We start from the raw sequence: 23,367 nt of genomic DNA on the forward strand, positions 1-23,367 counted from the left end.
AAGCTCCCACCTTTCCTCCATTAGGTCCACTTTCACTGAACAGTACATGCCCCCACATGGAGATAAGGTTAAATGAACCAGTATATTAAAAAAATAATATTTTTTGTTTATTTTTTCATTATTTTTATCAAAGGGTTACATATTCTTATTAGTACACTAAGGAAGGCATATTTGTCATGCTTTGAAAAAAATGGTGACAAAACACACTACACATCATCAGGCATCATTGTGTAAAAAAAAAAAAACAGCATATTTATCAAGTTGTGTATTGACTTCGCTTTGTACAGAAAATTCCAATGCAAAAGGAAGCAGCCATTTGAAAATGCTATGGAAAAATATGGGGTTTATCAATCGTGGTTTTTTTTCTGGTTGAATTTTTTCCATTGACTTTTGCGAGGTCTGAAGTGGTGTAAAATACATCAAATCCAGTGTTTGGGCAGCATAAATAAAATACACAACTTGAAAAATTTGCCATTTATTTTACACAGCTTTTTACACCATTTTTCTGGCGTGAATTGTTTTACATAGTAAGTAGGCCCCTAAATGTGTACTAGAGATCCCATGTGGTACTTAACTGTTCTTTTAAGAAGCACAAAATTGAACCCCTTTGAGCACGTTCATTTGTGGGATTAGTGGTGAAATCTGCACTTTTAACCTTTTAAAGCGGTAAGTGCAGGGCTCCCTACCATGTATGGTTTAATGATCCATGACATGGGGGAATTCCAGAACTGGATGCTTTGTACCCGTTCCTTGCACTTTGCCTGTAATAAATGAAGGTGGTTATGTTTAACAGAAGTCATGTTACTGCTGAATAGTGGAATATTTTAGGAATCATCAGCTAGTAAATAACAATATCCTTTGGCAAACCCGGGGTTAATTGTTCCTGGAAATAATGATTACATTTTACTATTGTTAACAACACCCAAAAATCCTTGAAGTGTGTTATATGCTTCTGAGGAAGTGGCCGGTAGCCACGAAACGTGTAAAGCAGGCAGCCTACAATATGTTCTGGGCATGCCTTCACCATTTTTAATGATTCTTCAATAAATTTCTATTTTTTAACGGACAAATAATCGGCTCCTTTGGTGCTCCATGTTTCTTGTGCTCTATATGGAACTTGGCTCCGTGGGATTGCAGTGTTTGTGCAGCACGCTGAAGCATAACTCTGACCGGTAAGTGCTCCCACGTTTATTCATTACTAGTGTGTTATGTGCCCCAGGTATGTTCCCCCTATTGATAGTTTTTGCATGTTTTCCTGAGGTGAGATTCAATTTCACAGCAGCTTATAAATAAGAAAAAGTGGTGAGCCAATCCTCAAATGTATTGAAGTTAATATCATCTTAAACTACCCAGTCAAAATATTGATTTTGTAGTACACTGATCTCTGGCTACAGGGACTAGAAGTCTGCTCACATGACATAGTTCATTTGCTGAAGTCCCGCCTCTCCTTTTTTGGCGGGAAACATATTTGTAAGCTCCTTAGTCAGGACTGGATCTGTGTGGAACAGGAGAGTGGCAGCCCTATCATATATCCATCGTTACTGGGTGTAAGCAGTTGCAATTACAGAGGTTAATGAAAGGTCAGCTGTTGTGTACTTTGTTGTTTTATGACAAAACTGTTCCATGTTTTCATTGTAGAAATTGCCATTGTGATGTGTAATTTGACAGCAGTACATTAGTGACTGTGAATCAATTTTCCACTGGAGATTTTTATGCAGATTTTTTCCTGATCGATGATTGATTTTAAGACAAAGTCACACATGATATTGGATATTCATTAACTATGTAATTGCTGGAGCAACCTGATAAATCATCAACATTTACACTGTGTGTTATTGCCCTCAGAAAGCATTGAGTGGGTTCCTGTGATCCTTTGTTTGGTGCCTCAGAATCTCCAGCTGGTAAAGTTTGGATGGGCTGAGTTATTATAATTTAATAAAGACCACCAGGGAAACCCTTGGTCCTGTTTCTGACCGCTGATGTCAAAACAGTTCTATTTATTGTTTACATTTTTTTTTTTTTAGTAAGTTCCAATAGTCTTCCAAATTACGCAAAGATACAAAAAATCCAAGGTCCCAAGCTTTCTGGAAAATAAAGTCTATAACTGTAGTTTTTATAAAAAATGTTATAAAAAGTTCTGTTGTGAAAAGAAAATTATTTCATTAATAAACACTGGGCAAATTTGCTTCTGGGCAGTAAACCACAGCATGTTTGCTTTTATAATTCTTCCTGAAAAAGCTAATCACTGATTGGTTGCTAAAGTTGAATATAATTGAAATCTCTGACCTTAAACTCAATAAAAGTGGAACCCCATGTGCCTTGTAAAAGGCAGCTAAATGCCTCATTAATGTGTTGCACACAGTGTACCTGTCTAGAAGATGTAAATTGATTCAGAATGGAGAGAGGTACAAGGGGTTGTTCGCCTTTAAAATAACTTTTTAGTATTGTGCTGTAGAGAGTGATATTTACAATTGGTTTTTATTTTTTAATTTTTTTGTGGGTTTTTGAGTTATGTAGCTTCAAATTCAGCAGCTCTCCAGTTTTGCAATTTCAACAATCTGGTTGCTAGGGTCCAAAGTTCCCTAGCAACCATGCATTGATTTAAATTAGAGACTGGAATATGAATAGGAGAGGCAGGGCCGCCATCAGGGGGGGACAGGGGGGACAAGCGTACCGGGCCCGAGCATGAAGGGGGGCCCGGCAGCGCTGCATTTCTTGAAGATCCGGGCCCCCCTTACGAGCGCCCGAGCCGTACGTCTTGCCTCTTGCGTGCAGAATGCGGAAGTGCCGAAAAGTCGAAGCCGATGCGCCGAAAAGACCCGAAGTCACGGAAAAAGCCGAAGTCACGAAGCGCCGAAAAGAACCGAAGTCACGAAAACAGCCGAAGCCGAAGTCCTGAAGCAGCGCAAAGACCCGAAGTCACGAAAACAGCCGAAATTGAAGTCCTGAAGCGGTGAAAAGACCCGAAGTCACGAAAGGAGGCGAAGTTGAAGTACTGAAGCCATGAGTTCAATCCTACTGAACACCAGTTTGTGGTTTTTTTTTTTTAATCCCCTGGCCACCAATGTATTATTTTAATATTCTATAGGCCCCTGCCACCAATCTTTTTTTTAAAACTTTTTTTTTGGGGCCCCAATTTTTTTTTTAACTCGTAAGGGGCCCCTTGCCACCATTGTATTTTTTTGTTTTTTTTTAAAAAAAATTAATTTTCTTTTTGGTGGCCCCAAATTTTTTAACTTGTAAGGGGGCCCCTGCCACCAGTTTTTTTTTCAAATTTTTTTTTGGGGCCCCAATTTGTTTTTAACTTATAAGGGGGCCCCTGCCGCCAATGTTTTTTTTTTCAAATTTTTTTTTGGGGCCCCAATTTGTTTTTAACTTGTAAGGGGGCCCCTGCCACCAATGTTTTTTTTTTTTCAAAAAAAAATTAATTTTTTTTTCAAATTTTTTTTTGGGGCCCCAATTTGTTTTTAACTTATAAGGGGGCCCCTGCCACCAATGTTTGTTTATTTTTTAGTTTTTTTAAAAAAATTTTTTTTTGGGGCCCCAATTTGTTTTTAACTTATATGGGGCCCCTGCCACCAATGTTTTTTTTTTTTCAAAAAAAAATTAATTTTTTTTCAAATTTTTTTTTGGGGCCCCAATTTGTTTTTAACTTATAAGGGGGCCCCTGCCACCAATGTTTGTTTATTTTTTAGTTTTTTTAAAAAAATTTTTTTTGGGGCCCCAATTTGTTTTTAACTTATATGGGGGCCCCTGCCACCAATGTTTGTTTATTTTTTATTTTTTTTTAATTTTTTTTTTTTTTGGGGCCCCAATTTTTTATAAGGGGGCCCTGACCATCAATAGCTTTTTACAACTTGTGTGGGGGGGGGTTACTTTTTTAGCGCTGATGTCTGTGTGGTCTTTTAACTGCGATGTGGAGTGGGCGGAATATGGGGTGGAGCTTGGTCGTCAGTGTGGGCGGGGCCCAGGGGGCCCCAAAAATTTTGTTGTACGGGGCCCCGTGATTTCTAATGGCGGCCCTGAGGAGAGGGCCTGAATAGAAAAATGAGTAATAAAAAGTAGCAATAACAATAAATGTGTAGTCTTATAGAGCATTTGTTTTTTAGATGGGGTCAGTGATCCCCATTTAAAAGCTGGGAAGAGCCAGAAGAAGGCAAACATTTTAAAACTATAAAAAAGAAAAAATGAAGTCCAATTGAAAGGTTGCTTAGAATTAGCCATTCTATAACATAATAAAAGTTAATTTAAAGGTGAACCACCTCTTTAACCTCTGTCCATTCTGAATCAGTTTACATCTTGTCATCTGATCGGTACATAATGTTGCATTTTTGCAAACTCTGGGACATCAATGATTACTACCGATGCATACGCAAATATGTAGAGTTGTACACATTTCTATAGTCATACATTCTGCAAATGCCAGGAGAACAGCACTACATCCACTCAGCACACAAGTGCATATAGAACATGATGCAGACTACATTTCTAATGCATTTATAGTAGTCTTGTCTATTCATAGTAAAGGTATGGGACCTGTTATCCAGAATGCTTGTGAGATGGGGTTATCCAGATAACAGATCTTTCCATACTTTGAATCTTCATACCTTAAGTCTACTGGAAGATTCGGCTTGTTTTGCTTCCAATAAGGATAAATTATATCTTAGTTTAAATCAAGTAGAAGATACTGTTTTATTATTAGAGAGAAAAAGGGAATACTTTTTTTTTTTAAAAAAAATGGATTATTTGGATTAAATGGAGTCTATGGAAGCCAGCCTTTCGGTAATTCCAGCTTTCTGAATAACAGATAATGAATCCCATACCTGTACAAAAATGTCTACTTATAATATACTGTGCAATGCTTGGAACATGTTTTTTTCTTTAGGTGGCAAAAACAGTCTTTGCTTTTCATGAAAGCAATGGAGGATCAGGTTGTTGAAGAAGAAGTAGGATTTCATGATGAGGTACAGTGAATAAAATGACTAAGCTAAATTAAGGTGGAAATACACAGAAAGATTTTTATGTCAAACACAGTAAAGCACCATTGCTGACACTTTCAACCTTGTCCTGTTAAACTTGATGGGAGGCATCGGGGGTGATTTTGGACACTGAAAAATATATAAAAATAAATACATGAAATTAATATAATATGACCCCTCTCTTACCTAATTTGAGATTGCCAATTCTTGGCACATGCATGCAGATATTAAGTATGAGAGGTATCTTCCCCCCCCCCCCCCATCAGAGGTATCTTCCCCCCCCATCAGCTACTAGATTTAGTCACAACTGTCTGGTAGCAGGTTAGGCATTAAAGAAAAAAACAGCTTTCTTTTGCTATATGCACCTGATTATTGCCCTTGAAGCTGCCCCTCTAAGCACAGGTCCTTGGGTGCTTAAATAGAATATATGACCCTAATTGCAGAATAGCTTTAAAGGTGAGTTTTATCTTTAAAGGCCACCCCTTCAAACTCATGGCAGCTGATTCCACTTAGGAAAAATCCCCACACCCACATGTCAGGTAGTTAAATCTTATCACAAACCACAGACAGCAGGCTGGAGCTTCTGTCTGTTGAAGAGTAATAATAGTAATATTTATGCCATGCTTCCCCCTTTCCCAATGTTTTAGAAATCCTCTTCACTGTCCCAATTCACTGGGGGGAAGAGTGGTCTTGTCCTTTAAATGAACTCTTGCCATATTATAGAAGGGCATTTTATAAGCAACATTTCCATTGTTCTGCCATTGCAATATGATAGTTAATGGCACTGCCAAGTAAAAGTTCAGATTTATTATTCCTTTCATAATAGGTTATGCCATTTTAAGTACACACAGGTTCAATATAAAGCACAGGTTTATGCCATCTTATACCAGCCATTCTAGCTTCAGACTGACAGTCCAAGCCTGATCGAGAACTACCCAGCTATGCATTGTAGAAAAGGAAAAAAGCATATATCTCGGAGGGGGAACCACTTTTAATACAAGGGAGCTGTACTGATTGACATATAAAACTGCCAAGAGAGTGCAGCTTCAGTGCTTGTAGAATAATAAAACACATTGGCATTTTCTCTGCCAGTGTCAAAACAACAGAAGAGTAATTATGTGGATACCCTAACAATTTATCATGTAACATTATTATTGCCAGAATTAACCCAGAGACTTACTTTTCCCATGTTAAACTTTAGGTGACATAGGTTAGCTGTATAGTAGTGATGTGTGGGTCGAGAATTTCTCGACCCGCACCCGACCCTAACCCGTCCACGCACCCTCCCTACACGCACCCCTGACCCTTTATTTATAGACCCGCGCCCGCAGTAACGTCACAAAAGGGGTGAGTCAGGCTCAAGTCTATAAATTCCGGCGCCGGAAGCCGGCAGCACTTGGTTGCGCATTTTATCCAGGGGTCGGCCCGAACCCGCCCAACCCGCAGGTAAACCCACGGGTCCCGCGCATCACTAGTGTATAGGTTTACAACTGGTTCAGAAACTGAAAATATTGTTAGTCATTCTGCTTTACAGAAAAAAAATTATAATTTGTATTTAACAAATCTTTCCTAATGATAATAGGTAATCGATAAAATAAAGATAAAGAACAGAAAATTTTGTGGTCAAAGTATGGTACTTCAGCTTCTAATTAATTTGTCTTTATTTCTGTTTCAGGAGTCATTTTTCCATGATATTGAAATGTTACAGAAGCAAGGAATTGTATGTATATGCTGTGTATTTTATTTTTAGTTTCAAAAGGGGTTAATGTTGAATGTCTGTTGAAAAGTTGAAGCTAATTGAAAGCAATTGATGTTTCCAGAGCACAAGATATCTTATCGGAAAATAATTTTTTTAGCAGATGTATTAGAGCTCACTCAAATAACTAACAAAATATCCGATTTTCGCACAAATTCTGCATGTAGAGAGACATGATTTCTGGCGATTTTAATAGTGAGCTCTAATACGTCTTCTAGGCAAAAGGAGCCTACCTAAAAGAAATATTGGATTTAGCGGTCATTAAAAATTAGACTCCCAATTCCTGCATGACTGGCCCACTGGGAAACCAGGAAAACTCCCGGTGGGCCCAGGTGTCAGTTGGCCCTCTTGGTCTTAAACATTTGGTCTATTTCATGGCCATTCCCTATTTCTTTAAGGGACTTAGAAATGAAAGAATATAATATAGTATTGTAGAGATAAAAGACTAGGAGAATAAAGAGGTTGAGTGAAGAAAGGTGGAATAATAGTTTGGAAAGTGGGCCCATGGTCTAAGGCAGTGCTGTCCAACTTCTGTGATAACGAGGGCCAGAATTCTTCTGGCCTACATGGTGGAGGGTCTATAATGGAAGCCAGTATTAGCCACAAATACCAGACTTATGTTCCACAGGCAGAACAGGGCACACACAGGCAGAGTATGGCACACACGGGGAGCATAGGGCAGGCAGAGTATGACACACACAGGGAGCATAGGGCAAGCAGTGTATGGCTCACACAGGCAGAGTATAGCACACCCAAGAACCATTGGGCAGGCAGAACAGAGCAGGAGACAGGAAAACCTGTCAGGACCACTCTAAGATGTACTACATACAGTGACACAGTGCTGGTGTTCCTCCAGCAGTTTGTATGAGTTGTATGGACAGTTACAGTCTGGGTCACAGGTGTGAAAAATACAGGGCTTTAGGGTGTGAAAAATAGAGGTGTCACAAGTGTGAACAATGCAGGGGGGATTACATGTGTTAACAATACAGGGGATTACAGTCTGAATTTGAGGTTTAAACAATGCAGGGGCCATTTAATCTCTGTAGTGATACCCATTATATCTTACACATGGTAACAGACACAGCAGGCAGACTTTCATGTGGGGGCCACACAAGGGGGGTCGCAGGCCAGCCGTGGTCTAAGGTTTACTGGTGGGCCCCTGGCATCTCAGTCCGACACTGATGAAACTGCTTTTACTGGGGAGTTGCTAGACATCAACTATTAAATGCGCTTTTTTATTCAACAGAATGTGGCAGACATAAAGAAGCTGAAGTCTGTAGGAATCTGCACAATCAAAGGAATACAAATGACCACCAGAAAGGCCTTGTGCAACATTAAGGGACTTTCTGAAGCAAAAGTGGAAAAAATAAAAGAGGCAGCAAATAAAGTAATTGTAAGTTTCAAAGAATCACACATCAGCCTGTTTGACATTATTCTATGAATGGACGTGATAAATTTTTGCCTTCTAAAAAGAAAATTATATGGAAAGTTTCCTGCTCATCTAGCATTAAACAGCACACATTATTTGTACCAATTTACATCCAAATTTACAATTATAATAAGATGTCAGTTGTTTATTTAAGGCCAGCAGAGGGATATTTACCATAAAGGCACTCAAGGGCCTATACCTAGGGCAGCATCTTTAAAGGGGGTGGTCATTGGGTGACTGTATGGTAAAAAAACATTTTCATTAAAGAACCCCACTTCCCCTGCTGCTAACGTCACACACATGTGCAGATGGGCGCTCACAGGTCCGATGCCTAGGGCAACACCAGACCTAAATACTCTACTAATATCTAGCTAATTTCTTCCAAAATTTTATAATGTCATTCGCTGGCATGCACATACAGTCTGTCAATTATTCTAACAATGATAAAACCAGGGATGCACCGAATCCACTATTTTGGATTCAGCCGAACCCCCGAATCCTTCACAAAAGATTCGGCCGAATACCGAACTGAATCCGAATCTTAATTTGCATATGCAAATTAGGGGTGGGAAGGAGAAAAAATGTACTTCCTTGTCACACTATTTCCCTCCCCGTCCCTAATTTGCATATGTAAATAAGGATTCGGTTCGGCCAGGAAGAAGGATTCGGCCGAATCCGAATCCTGCTGAAAAAGGCCAAATCCCGAACCGAATCCTGGATTCGGTGCATCCCTAGATAAAACTATATAAGTTATTTTAAGTTACATAGCTCATTTATTAGGACAAGTAACTGACAAAAAAATATGCATAAGCATGAACTATAAATAGAGCCTTTTGCTAGTGTTGATTTCAAATTTCTTAATGAATGCACAATAGAAGGGTATACAATTTGTTGCTAAATACTTGGAGAGGGTAAAATTTGTCTAGCCTTTTGGAGCAATGTAAAAGAGGTACAGGTGCAATCTATCTATTCACATTTTAAAGTTGTTATCAGATAGTTCACCTAAAATAAAGACTTTTTTAAATTTCTATTTTTGACTATTTTTCTAATATTGAAGTTTAATGTTTCATTTTCACCTTTGTGTGTATTTCTGAAGCAGCTGCTTCAGCTCTGGGTGTGTGTCACCAACTCTGTAAACTGTTCTACATTGATACAATAGTTGATAAATTTCTTATCTTTGGCCCTAAGGAGCATAATCCCTGAGTTTCATTGAAGGCAGCTAATGCAATTGTTGCTAATATTTCACAGATGCTGCTGAGAAATGTATCAATTACTGTAACAGATTGTAACAGCATCTGCACCTGGATTACTGAACTGTCAGAATGATGAAACTAGTGATGTGCGGGTCGGGTTTTCCCCGACCCACACCTGTCCCTAAAACCTGCCCTCCCTCCACCCGCGCCGCCCGCCTGTGACTTCCGGCAGGGGCGTAACTATAGAGGAAGCAGACCCTGCGGTTGCAGGGGGGGCCAGGAGGTATAGGGGCCCCACGAGGCCCTAATTCATATACAATTTCAATAAATATTGGAGAAACAAGTCAACCTCTAAACATTTTGGGGGCCTGAAAAATAATTTGCTGTGGGGCCCAGTAATATCTAGTTACGCCACTGACTTCCGGGTTCCTTTTATAGACCCATGCCGACCTGCCCCATGTTGACATCACAAAAAGCGTCGGGGCTATAAGGCACGAGTCTATAAAAAACAGGAAGCCGGAAGTCGGAAGCCGGCAGACCCGCAGTCCAAGGTAGCGGGCAGGGAGAAGAGCTCAACCCAGACCCGCCTGCCACCCACACCCAGAGGTGCCAGGTCAGCGCGAACCCACCCGATTTGTGTGTAAACCCGCAGGTATTGGGCCAGCCCACACATAACTAACAGGAACATTGAACTTAAACTTCAATGGTGATAAATAATGTGACAATATAAGAGCAATAAAGATGATGCTATGATAACATCGTTCATACACCAGGTTCCAAAAAATAAATTAAGGGACAAAACAGGCTTTTGTAACAAAGAAAATTTTCTGCACCTAAAAGCAAAAACCTAAAAAATTGTCAGATTAGTAAACTCGTGCAGGGTTTCCTTTATGATTGATTGAACAATTTCAGGTCAGACCATACCACCTCCCATTTGTTTTCTAGCCACTCCATAACAGCATGAGAGTGCAGTTAGAATAATAAACCAGAATGTGTAATTGGTTACTATGAGTTTCAGTACGGACTGGCCATATACTTTGGTATATGTTCGATAAAATATGGAAGACATATTTCTCTGTTAACTATTTATCTACACTCTCCCTAAGATGCAACTACTGTGCCGCTCCACAGGGCCGCTCGGGCCATGAGGCAAGGTGAGAATCTTGCCTCAGGCGGCACGGAGCGGCCAGTTACCAGGGGCGGCAAAAAGCCGCCTCTGGTAAATTTAAGAGCCGAATTTCCGTTTTTTAAAACGGAAATTCGGCTCTTCTAGTGCAGCGAGCGCAATAGCGCTCACTGCACTAGCGATGCGGAGCAGGAGGAGGGGCGGCATTGGGGCTGCTGCCTCAGGCGGCAGCAGCCCCTGAAACGTGCCTGCCGCTCCACATACAATGCCATAATGGCCATCAAACATTGTCTTCCTCCTAATATACCTTCCTGCAAGAAGCTTTATTGATTACACACAAGAAGGAAACACATTCAAGCTTAAGCCCCAGAAACCAAAAATGGAAATCTGTCTGAATTGAATTCATGAAGACCAGTTGTTAATGCCAGTGCTCACACTACTTGATCATACTAATGAAATTACCCAATTTATCATTCTGTTAAATAGCTCAGTTATTTATACAGTAAGTCAAGAGTAAATTCAAATGGTGGTCAAGTTGTCAGTGATTATTCAGGAAAAATAAAGTTGCCTCAGCATGAAATCAAGTCACATTTATTAACTTCTTTGATTTACACTACTGAAAACGTAATATTTGTGTCATGCATTACTAGTATTAAAACAGATTTGAAATATGTTTATAGATTCTGTCTACAAATAAAGTTTTTATGCACATTAAAATCGTAAAATCATATGATATGCCTCCTTTCTTTAGGAACCAGGTTTTCTCACTGCTTTTGAATACAGTGCAAAAAGAAAGATGGTGTTCCACATATCAACTGGAAGCCATGAATTTGAGTAAGTCTCTTTTATAGATTAATGTTGAGTTAGCCATACTTAGTAACATCCGTTCCTTTTGGACAGTATGGTCAGTTTTATTACTACAAAGATGGTTTCTCCTTAATATTTTCTTGAACTTGCTGATTTTATTGAGTAACATTCAACCTAAAAAATCCTTTTTGCTTCTCCAGCAAATTACTAGGAGGAGGCATAGAAAGCATGGCAATAACAGAAACATTTGGAGGTAATTGCTATTTTTTTAAATATCAATTTTAACAAAAATGTTAATGTTATTTGCTTTTTTAAGTTTTAAAAATTGGCTAATACTTGTGTCATGGTGTTTTCTCCCCTTCTCAGAATTTAGAACTGGAAAAACACAGATTTCACATACATTGTGTGGTATGTATAGACATATGATTTAAAAATGTATTTTCTTCAAATGTGTAGTGTTGTTACCAGTTGTAAATGATACATAAACATTTCACATACCATTTGTCAAGAACAGTGTAAAATACAGATGCTACTAATTTGTAAAAATTTTGTTAGTATTTTTAGCTGATAGTTTCCTTTACACATATACACAGTTTAAGTATAATTATTGGTTATTATTTATTTAAATTTGCTTATGTCTGGCAAACACTATCTGTAGATCCGTAATCAGCCAATACCATATAGTAATTCAATTATATGATTTATAATAAAAGGGATATGGAAGGACAAGGAGCTGGAAATGAGCACTAAGGTGTGTACTTTCCACTGTAATGTTTTGTATCCAAAGAGTATGATTTTTTTGGATTGATTTTTTTCTATGTGAGCTACCAAATGCTTGCATATAAACTGCACAGTTCTATTGAAAATAATCTGCCTGCCTGCTGCCATTTACTGAATTTATGGCCATGTGTGACCTGTACAGTTTTTAAGTCTATAAGTCATCCACTACTCACTTAGGATCTCTAACTTCACTTAAAATGTGTACAATGTATTTAATTCATTTTTCTATTCTATCCTTTGGAATATCACTGAAATATTCACATATGTATATGTGATATTAGGTTATTTCATTATTTAATATGTTACATATGCATTAACAAACATTTTAACAAATACTTGAATCTTATGTGTGTCTTCTTATTCACAGTTACATCTCAACTTCCTGGACCAAATGGGTATACAGGAGGGAAAGTGATCTTCATTGATACAGAACATACATTGCATCCTTCTAGTATTATATAAAAACTATATGTCATGTTTGCACGGCACTTTTAATGGGTTCAAGCAAGCAGGAAAAAGTGATGGGCTGGGCCTACTAGAACTCACCAGAGAACTTGATATGTAGGGTCCACTTGAAGAACTATTTAATATAAATGCACCAAATGATTTGGTGTGACAAGACATTGTAATGCAGTTTTTGTAACAAGTCTAGTGCGTATAAGTTTGAATTTGTGATCTGTGCAATTACATCAAATGCGCCATGTGCAATTGTGCTGCAATTTTATATGGATATACTGAAAATAATTGTATGTCTTTTCAGTGATAGCACGTTATTCTTTAGGCACAAATATGCTGCAAATTTTAAAGCAGCCCACGGAGGTAATTACTGCCACCATGCTGCAATTATGAACTAGTGCAAGGAGCGAATTTAGGCTTAACATATTAATTGTGACAATATGCACAGCATATGTGAGCCTTTATTTGGGGCTGCAGTTATAAATGAACCTTTGTGTCTCAAAGAGTGTCCTAGCCAGCAAGCCAATGGCTAGCTTCACTGCTATCAACTAGGTCTTTTTATCAATTGGCTTGTATATGTATCAACTGGCTTGCACAATTAAATCCCCCCAACTTGCTGCTACTCTCCATTTTTGAGAAAGTTATTAAAACCTTTTAGCAATTGTGAATGCTATCATTCACCAATTGATAAATACGCTTCTAAAAATCCCAAAGGAATGAATACTGACTGGTTACCCTGGTGACCAAGCTGTAACCAATCAGTGACTTGAGGATCTGACCTGCATGGTAAGGATCAATTGCAAACTCACTGAACAGTTACAGACTAACACAGAGATAGAGAGCTGAAAAGCAGGAAGTAGTGTTCTGGCTATTATGTTAGACATCCAATTACTCCAGGCTTTATACATTACATTTTTGCCAAACTAACTATATTAGAAACATTTTTTATTTTGCACAGCCTATCTATTTATCCAGTTTTTATTTTTACACTGAACTGTTCCTTTAAGGAACCATGCCTAATAGATCCCCGTATATCTGATAAACCCCCAGGTCTCAAGCATTCTGTATATACAATGCACTGTAAATGTCTTGTATATGATTTGACCTGTAAAGTAAAATCTGACTGAAAACGTTGTTTGGCCGAATGAATGGAAAATAATTCCATTAATGAAGTGCTATTGCTTTCTTAACCTTATATGAAGCCGCCCGGATCGCCTGCGTGACATAGCTGATCGATTTAGTGTAGACCATGATGCAGTTTTGGACAATGTCTTATATGCCCGGGCATACACTAGTAAGTATAAATCTGTTAAAATTAATTTTTTTGGGACCTACCAAAAGCAGCACAAAAATAATTTTCTGTAAAAAAAATAATATATCAAGATATAATACACAAGAACCATAATTATCCTGTAAATGATATCCTTATAAACGGTGACTATGATTAATCAGTTATAAACGATGAGTAGTGATGTCATTTTTGTCACATGGCAAAATATGAGAATATTAGAAGTAATGACCTGTATAAAAGCACTCGGCCTTCGGCCTTGTTCTTTTATATGGTGATGGAACTCCTTGTGACTTATAATATCCTTATATTTTACAATAGGGCATACTTTATTTATTATACTGTATATAGTGCTGTATAGTCAGGTAAGCAAGCCTAAATTCATGAAAAGCTCTCTAAAGCACAACATATTACCAGCATACCAAGATGTAAATGAATAGGAAAAAACACTTAAGTTACTAAAATATGATTTTATCCTATTGTTTTAAAAAAAAAAAGCTTGACCAACTCCCATCCCTGATTTGCTTTATTTATTAATAAAATAACTCAAATGAATCGGATCAGTAAAAATCTTGATAGAATCAAGCAAAAAACTGAATTGTACGATTTTTAGACTTTTGTCTAAATTTATTTTTTTTCGTGTTTTTTCCCAAAAACTACTAATTTATTGGATTATCAGGCTAAACCCAGCGCAGACCACAATATTTACAAATTGGAATAGGGACATCTCCCATGGACTTATACATGACCTCAACAGGTATGAGATGGTGGATTTTCAGATGGGTATAATAAATCTCAAAAAATCTGAGGGTTTTTTTCTCATGAAAAAAGCCCAACCAGATAAATTTGAGGTTTAGTAAATAACCCTCTATATGTCATTCACATAAGTCCCTGCTACTAAGGTCTATCACGTTCACAAGCAGTCGGGCATGCCTGTATGTTTTTGGAGTGTGGGAGGAAACTGGAGTACCCTTACTCTTTAACGTCTAATCATGTTAACATAAAACATGTGTTTCACAGTCACAAACAAAGCTTTTAGATTGTATTTGGCAAAGCTCTCTACAGTGAGAGTCAAGGGGATTTTACTGCCTCTGTCAAAATGTCCCATGACCCTGACCTCTGGCCAGTTACACAAACTTATTGTTTGTCTGCCTCCTGCCCTGACCACTGTCCCGTTAGGTAAAGGGCACAATGGGCATACGGTCTGCTTCTCTTCTCCTTCTTTTGAACACAGGCCGAGAGAAGTAGATCTGCTTCCAGTCGCTTTTGTGTGTCAGCTCCACTGACAGCTAAGGTATAGGCCTGAGTGTAGCTACACTGCACAGATATCGGTGGGAAAATGCACACTTTAGCATTTTACAGTATATTCGTATTAGTGGATATGTGTATTTTTTACTATTGTTTGAATTACAATTAACTTGTATATAATTACAGGTGAGCACCAGATGGAACTCTTAGATTACGTAGCAGCTAAATTTCATGAAGAGCCTGGCATTTTTAAGCTTTTGGTAAATATTACTCTGAAACATCTGAGTATATGTGCAAAGAATATGAGTAAATATAGGGCAAGAAGTATTCCCTGTTAACACTCATTGTGTAAACTGTCATTCACTGGACACATATATTAGAAGCACTATGGAGCGATCCTCTTCCGGCATCTTCTTTCTTCAAATTTCCCGGGGCAAACGCATGCGCAGTTTAACGAAATAGTCACGTTTTTGGCTTTTCGTTCTACTGTACATGCGCAGCCGCACGAAGCAAAGAGGAAGACGGAAGAGGATCACTCCGTGGTGCTCACTGGTATAACCCCGGGCTGGTGCAGTTTTCTGCTGATAAGAGCACTGGCCCGGGGGTTTCAGGTAAGTATATACAATCACTTGGGCGTGCCTAACATTTGGTACCTCCAAGTGTACAAATTCTTTCCTTCTCATTGAATGTGTCTCAGTTGGACCTGGATTTTACTATTGAGTGCTGTTCTTATATCTACCAAGGAGCTGTTAAATTGTGTCGGGGAGCTGCTATTAGGTTACCTTCCCATTGTTCTGTTGTTTGGCTGCTGGGGGGAAAGGGAGAGGGGGATGATATCACTCCAACTTGCAGTACAGCAGTAAAGAGTGACTGAAGTTTATCAGAGCACAAGTCACATGACTGGGGGCAGCTGGGAAACTGACAATATGTCTAGCCCCATGTCAGATTTCAAAAATCAAAAATGTTTTCCCATGACCATACGGTCTAATGATCTAAACTTCTCCTTAGATCATTGATTCCATCATGGCTCTATTCAGAGTAGATTTCAGTGGTCGAGGAGAGTTGGCTGAACGACAGCAGAAACTGGCTCAGATGCTGTCCAGGCTTCAGAAAATCTCTGAAGGTAAGTTTAAAATAAAGTGAATATTCAAAAATGAACTGTAATATAACCATGTATAAACAGAAGATTCCTCGTGGTCTGCCACCTTTGTTCATGTTCAACTCCCTTTCTAGCTGTCTCACTTGGTGGATTGTGGATTTATTCAGCTAACTTGCTGTCTGGCATAATTCTCCTCTTTGTACTTTAAAGGGCAAGGAAACCCCAAAATAAAAAGAAAACACAATTCTAAGCAACTTTCCAATATGTATTTATAACATTTTCGGTTATTTGTAAAAACAATTGCTATTGAAAGCAGCATTTGCTTAACTCCTGGTTGTTGCTTTTTAAACAATGCTGCAAAAGTCTTCCCCAGCAAAGACAGGTCTGTTAATCAGCTGCCTTGTCTTACATTTTATCAACAGTCTGAGCCACCAGTGCAAAGCATAGAAAGGGGCAGACAAACACTGCTTTCAGTAGCAATACACGTAGAAAGAACTTAAAAACTATAGAAAATGGGTGCCCACTGTCGCCACTGCTATTCGCAATGTGTATAGAACCCCTTGCTCATAGAATTCGCCTTAATCCGGATATATCAGGGATTACCATAGGTTCTTATACGTATAAAGTGGCGCTATTTGCTGACGACACAATCTTTTCTATAACCAAACCTCTGACTACATTGCCCAATTTATATAAAGAGCTGCATGACTTTGCCAAGGTATCTGGGTTCAAAATTAACAACACCAAATCTGAGGCACTTAATCTCACGCTTGATAAACCGACTCAGAAACTCCTGGAACTGAACTTTGAATTTCAATGGGTCAAAAAGGGTCTAAAATATCTGGGGGTGAAGATCCCTCCCATGACCAGTCAAATTGCAGACATTAATTACACCCCACTGGTAACCTCCTTACGCCATGATCTCCAAAGATGGCATAGAATGCCAATATCATGGATGGGTAGGATCTGCTCTGTTAAAATGAATCTACTTCCTAAACTTTTGTATTTGTTCAGGGCACTGCCCGTGCCTCCTCCCAAGAAAGATCTGGAGAAGCTGCAACTTCAGCTGTTCGATTTCACTTGGCAGAATAGACGACACAGAATAAATAAAAAAATTTGCTATCAATCCACCACACGGGGGGACTGGCCTTTCCTAATTTGGAGAATTATAGGAAAGCAGCTGTATTAGCTCAAATATCTAAGTGGCACTCAGATCCTAATGAATGCAGATGGGTAGAACTTGAAAACCAACTGACCACTCCCAACACAGCTGCGGATTTACTATGGCTAGAGCATAAATATAGACCTAGACAAAGTATGAGGAATGTGTTTATTAAGTACTCAGTGACTGAATGGGATAAAGTTAAATTGACCCTGTCTTCACGGACGCTCCCCTCCCCTCTTACTCCACTGTTTCACAACCCTGCTTTCCCTCCAGGGATGGACTCCGCTACATTTACATGGTGGATCAATAATGGGTTCTCCAGGGTTCAGGATATGTTTATCAACTCTAAACCCATTTCATGGGATATTCTGCGGTCCAAATATCATATACCACTGAGGGAACATTTTATATTTCAACAGCTCCTTCATTACGCTTCTGGGTTATTGGGACGGACATATCCCGATGTTTCCTCCTTCGAATCCCTATGTAACCATCCCTTACGCAAACATAAAATCAGTGTTTTATATTCTTGTCTTGTGGAAGCCGCATATACTCAGGGGAAAACTACTACAATGCTGAAATGGGAACAGAGATTAGGGGAGACCATAGAAATGGTGGAGTGGGAGAGTATTCACAAGGTAATGGCAAAAGCTTCTATAAATACATATATTAAAGAGAATGCGTATAAAATTTATCATGACTGGTATTATACTCCTAAGAAGTTGCATAAATGGTTCAACTCTTCTGATCTATGCCCAAGGGGTTGTGGGGAAGTGGCAGATGAAATGCACATGTGGTGGACTTGTCCAACGATATACAGACTGTGGGAGGAAGTCTTTAAAACGATAAATGACACCTTGGCGACGGTGATGCCACCTGATCCTTGGCTAGCTCTTTTGTTGCGTAAACCTGAACAGATAACACACAATGAACATAAATTCTGTGTTCAACTCTGTCTAATCACGAGAGGCTTAATAGCTAAAAGATGGAAGGGCCCACCTCCTACTATGCAGGAAATCCGAAACAAGTTATGGTGGTCTATCGAAATGGAGAAACTTACAGCTTTAATGAATAATAGGCTCAGTAAATTTGAGGATGTATGGAATATTTGGCTATATAGAGAAGGGTTATTGCTCAGACAAATATAATACCTCAACCACCAGAAGGACTCCCTCAACCCCTCCCTCCCCACCCTTTTCCCCCCTCTCCTTTTCCTTTTTTTTTTTATAAGGATTTGTTGTAAATTTGTTAACACATACATAGGTTTATGAGTGTGTAATAATGCGATAGACAAAGATTGCGTCTTAGAAAATTTTTTATTGCTGTGTATGTAAACAGGAAAAGTTAATTGCATTTTGTCGATCTTGTGTTAACTTCAATAAACAGAAAGTTGAAAAAAAAAAAAAAAAACTATAGAAAATGTGCAATGAATGTATATTGCAAAGTTGCTTGGGATTGTGTTTTCTTTTATGAGGCAAATTTTGTGGGGGTTGTCTTGGCCTTTAAACTCAAATTTGGCCACTTATCTTAATTATCACGTATGAAATATTGCAGCATTGCATACACTAGGTTGACAACATATGCAGTGTCAAGATAAGTAAGGCCGGGATCATCGTTATCCAGCTGTAGTTCTAGCATAAGCTAGCTCAGTTCTTGAAATGTAAGGTTATCCTCAACGGGTATAACTTGTATTCTGTATTCTTAATATGTACTGAATATGTACAGTTGTGCTCAAGACTTTTATTCTTGATTTTAATGTTGATCTCCTTGCCCTGCTGCTTTTAAAATGATTAATACGTTTGTGAGCCCAGTGCTTGTTAGGGTAGGACTACACAAATGTTTTCGGTGCACTTTTCTGTCTTGATATTTGCAGAGGAGCTAGATCTTTCTGACCATTATCAGTTAAAAACACACAGTGCCACATTCAGAATCAGCTGAAAGCACTTGTGCCATTAGTCATTACTAGTGATCCTTAGGGCCCAGGGACTTTCTTCCATGAGGCAAGGTGAGAATCTTGGGGGGGGGGGTGCCCGGGGGGGTGCCCAGTGTTGTTTTGCCATTGTCCCTATGTATTTTTTCTAGGTCCTAACAGTTTTGTTTGCTTTTTTTAAATTACAGAATATAATGTAGCTGTATTTGTCACAAATCAAATGACTGCTGACCCTGGAGCAACCATGACGTAAGCACCATCAACAAATCATTTATCACAGTTCCAAACAACAAAAACAAGAAAAAATGTCATGCTTTCAATATCATGACAAGTGAAAAATCATATGTATCCCCTTACTATATAGTTGAAGCAAGTTGATATGTACAGTAAATCTGTAAAACTGCATTATTTGAAGTATTTGTACATTGTACACACTTATGGTGCAAGGTGTAACGTGTCACAAGGGAGCCCTTCTACTTAACACATGTTTAGGAGCATAAGACGTATTAACTGTGTGAGCCTGTAAGTTCAAAAAAAGAAAATAAACAGTACCATGTTTTTTTACATTTTGTGCCTTCCCCCTCTTCCAAGAAATTGCACTATTTGAAGATCCCCCTGTCTGACTAATGTATAAATACTTTTATTGTCATGTATGTGAATAAGACTTGCTTGAACTCACAAACACTCTACTAAAGGCAATCTACGGGTTTAAAATCATGAACTGAGCACGTAAAGAGGAATTATATGTTTTTCTATTTTACGTGACCTTGCAGTATAGTGCAGTAAGGACCAGGAAAAGTGAAAAATTGGCTCCACTGCTCTCAGCCTGGGTTTTTTTTTGAAGTCTGAGAGAAGCGGATCCGCTGATGTGTCCTCAGCCTAAGAGGAACTAATGCACAGAACCACAGCAACCATTTGCAGGTACAATTAACTGTTCATTTGTATGAAATCAAACATTTGATACCACAGGTCCTGAGCATTCTGGAGAACAGGTCCCATTAAATAATACCCAGTAATTAGAATTTACTGTTGTCACTGTATCATCAGTCAAAGGCTTCACAAAGGCCTGACAAACCTCAGTTCAAATTTCAGTGTAAATATCTTTATATAGATCTCTGTAATGTAATTAACATTTTTCTTGTTAGATTCCAGGCTGACCCTAAAAAACCAATAGGGGGTCATATTCTGGCCCATGCTTCTACCACAAGAATAAGTTTAAGGAAAGGAAGAGGCGAGTTGCGTATAGCTAAAATCTATGACAGGTAATTGCATTATATTAATATGCCAAATAAGTATTGTTAGAGAGCAGTTGAAGATGAATTATAGGATCTCCCTCTGCTGTTATTTACCCACAGCCACAAATGTTCCCAGTAAAGAATGCTGCATGTTGGAGAAGAGACCCTAAAAAGATGCAAATAGGCAGCAGATGGCACTGAAGAACTCAGTTGCTCTGCATTTTAGGCTCAGGTTTTCAAATTGGGCGCCTTTCTGAGTAATAAATTGTGTGGGGAGGGAGAGGTGAGGGGGCTGATGTAATGCAGATTACATATTTTTAGTTTTTGAGTTATTAAGATTTTTATTCAGTAGCTCTCCAGCTTGCAATTTAAGCAATCTGGTAGCTAGGATCCAAATTACCCTAGCAACCATGCATTGATTTGAATAAGAGACTGAAATATGAATAGGAGTGGGACAAAATAGAAATATGAGTAATAAAAATTAGCGATAGCAATCCATTTTTAGCCTTTGAGCATTTGCTTTAAAGAAGGGGTCAGCGATGCCCATTTGAAAGCTGCAAAGAGTCAGAAGAAAAAGGCAAATAACTATAAAACTATTACAAAATAAATAATGAAAACCAATTGAAAAGTTGCTTAGAATTGGCTATTCTATAATATTCTAACAGTTACCTTAAAGCTGATCCACCCCTTTAAGTGGGGCTGTTGTTCATAGGGGGGTTTAGTTCTCCTTTAATGGTATGGCAAATCTGTTGGGATGTTGGCAGCTCTGCAGATATAGCCTCCCCATGTTAATTGCTTTTGGTTCTATTTGAATTCACACCCAATAGGAGGTGTATTAAGAATTGGCTTCTATAGTATATGATTTTTGCCCTTTGTGTTTGGTCACTACATTTTTTTGCATTACTTTCTGCAAAAAGTTTGTATATGCTTGCTTTGGTTTGCTCCAGCTTTTACCCATACTCCAAAAACAACAGGAGGGTTAATTTCTTTCATAATAAAACTGGCCACTGTGTGTGCAAGTGATAGGTACTGTGAGTTCCACTGCCGCAAGATCTGATATGAATGATATATATTGTCTATAAATGTATTAGCTCTATATAAATAATTAAGCTAAAGTAAATATTTCCTTTTTAGTCCCGAAATGCCAGAAAATGAAGCTACGTTTGCCATTACGTCTGGGGGTATTAATGATGCCAAGGAATAATCATTGCTATCACCACTGAAGCAACACAGAGACTTCTTGTCATATTGTCAAATATTCTGTTCTACAACCTGCAAGATAAAACTTTGCAATATAATATAGATATTTCATAATGTTCTGCTTTTTTGTTTTCCTGTTGTATGTTAAAGCTTGTTAGAAACATGGTTCATTTTAAATGGATAACGCATGCCTGTATGAGCATGACCCCCTTTATCAAGCATGCTATGCTTGATAAAGGGGGTCACCCCGAAACGTTGCATGCTGCAATACACTTAATAAATTAGCAAGGTTTTTCCTTCTAGTATCACCTGTGTGCCAGTGAATTTTCTTGGATCTGTTGAAAGTGGGGTAGCCGATTCCTCCATTGCTGTGCACCAGGTATCACTGTTTGAGAAGGCCAGGGTGTGCGAGTGCAACTTGATTACTTTCCAGTATTAACATGACCCCACGGGGTTTCAGTTGCAGATGTATTCTAAATGTTGCTTTTAATAAAAATAAAAATGAATGTTTTTGTTTTGTGTTGCACTAACAAAACACAATGGTGGAATTGAAACTACTTTCAGTTTACATTGAAGCCCACCGACCTGGCTCTTCAGAGCAATTGTGGGAGGAGGAGAAACTATGTAGTCACATCTTTCATCCCTGGTAAACTGCTCCTAATCTATAACCCTGAAACACATGTAGAAATTAGGGGATGATAGAGGCTTATTATACACAGTGCAGAAGGGAGGGCAAAATGAAGGTGTTTTTCCTCCCTTGTGAATCACTTGAACTCCATTAGGTGGAGGCACTGGCTATTTATCAAGCAGATAAGCCAGTCTCTCCCACTCACTACTAGGGTTGCCAGTAGGGTTGCCACCTTTTTAAAAATTATTTACCGGCTGGTGGGGGGCAAGGACACAAAGGGGCGGGCCGTGACGTCAAAATGGTCAAAGGGGACGGGGCTGCGCCACGGACGCTAAAAGAACCAAAAGAAAAGCTAAGTTCAAGGGGATTGGGGGCAGGGCTCTTTTTAATCGTATTACAAATTTACCGGCAGCTACATTGCCGGTAAATTTGTAATACCGGCCCCGGCAGATATTTTACCGGCTGGCAATCTGTAGGTTCTGGCAGATGTCAGAGGGGCTGCTATAAGGTGCCATAGAAAGTCACTATTTAGTGGGCTGACAGGGGCTGTTTGGGCCTCTGTGTGGGCAGATTGGGCTTCTATCTACCTGAAATGCCAGGTCCTATTTTAATTCTCAGTCCAGACCTGAGGGTTGCCAATACCGTCCTTCCTATATAATTATCTTTTTTCCCTATTAATAATATTGGGATAAACCATAATTTTTACAGGCCAGGCCAGTAAAATAGCGGTCAGGTGGCAACCGTACGGTCACTACTTGACTGATATTCAAAATAGGCCCTTGTATGCAGACTCAAAATAACGACTGTCACTCTAGGGCAACTCACAGCCAGAATACACAGTTATACTATTCCAATTTGCAATAGTATCTCAGCCATAAGGGCTAGTCCACACGGGGAGATAGCCACGCATTTGCGGTCGCGGCGACAAAGCGCCGCCAGTCGCCGCGACCGACGCAGGCGACAGTTTTGTATGGGCGCCTATGTAAAAACGCCTGTGCTAACCACACGAGGCGATGCGCTTTTCAACAGTCGCCTGAAAAAGCCTGGC

At 39.0% G+C, this 23,367-nt stretch overlaps 1 protein-coding gene across 3 annotated transcripts; it reads left to right on the forward strand.

Annotated features, from left to right (window-relative positions):
- The first annotated feature begins 1,449 nt into the window (after nucleotides 1–1,449).
- Nucleotides 1,450–22,197, forward strand: dmc1.L (DNA meiotic recombinase 1 L homeolog). 3 transcript variants are annotated; one of them, XM_018258819.2, is made up of 14 exons: nucleotides 1,451–1,580; nucleotides 4,886–4,964; nucleotides 6,655–6,699; nucleotides 7,982–8,128; nucleotides 11,235–11,317; nucleotides 11,491–11,543; nucleotides 11,657–11,698; nucleotides 12,438–12,510; nucleotides 13,729–13,820; nucleotides 15,249–15,322; nucleotides 16,071–16,185; nucleotides 19,445–19,505; nucleotides 20,402–20,518; nucleotides 21,626–22,197. In XM_018258819.2, the coding sequence occupies exons 2-14, from the start codon at nucleotides 4,911–4,913 to the stop codon at nucleotides 21,693–21,695; spliced, it is 1,026 nt and encodes a 341-aa protein (XP_018114308.1). In that variant the 5' UTR covers nucleotides 1,451–1,580; nucleotides 4,886–4,910; the 3' UTR covers nucleotides 21,696–22,197. The 3 variants fall into 3 exon arrangements, with proteins under 3 accessions (XP_041446649.1, XP_018114308.1, XP_041446648.1); XM_041590714.1 differs by having other exon boundaries at nucleotides 12,438–12,465; XM_041590715.1 differs by lacking the exon at nucleotides 20,402–20,518 and having other exon boundaries at nucleotides 1,450–1,580.
- The last annotated feature ends 1,170 nt before the right edge of the window (nucleotides 22,198–23,367 follow it).

This window comes from Xenopus laevis, chromosome 4L (assembly GCF_017654675.1).
Source record: "Xenopus laevis strain J_2021 chromosome 4L, Xenopus_laevis_v10.1, whole genome shotgun sequence".
NCBI lineage: Eukaryota > Metazoa > Chordata > Amphibia > Anura > Pipidae > Xenopus > Xenopus laevis.

Excerpts from the sequence above, each read along its gene's own strand:
- dmc1.L (XM_018258819.2), top strand. The coding sequence starts at position 4,911 with ATGAAAGCAATGGAGGATCAGGTTGTTGAAGAAGAAGTAGGATTTCAT. Across the intron at positions 12,511-13,728 it reads ATTGATACAGAACATACATT|CCGCCCGGATCGCCTGCGTG; the intron begins GCATCCTTCTAG and ends CCTTATATGAAG. Across the intron at positions 15,323-16,070 it reads CTGGCATTTTTAAGCTTTTG|ATCATTGATTCCATCATGGC; the intron begins GTAAATATTACT and ends ACTTCTCCTTAG.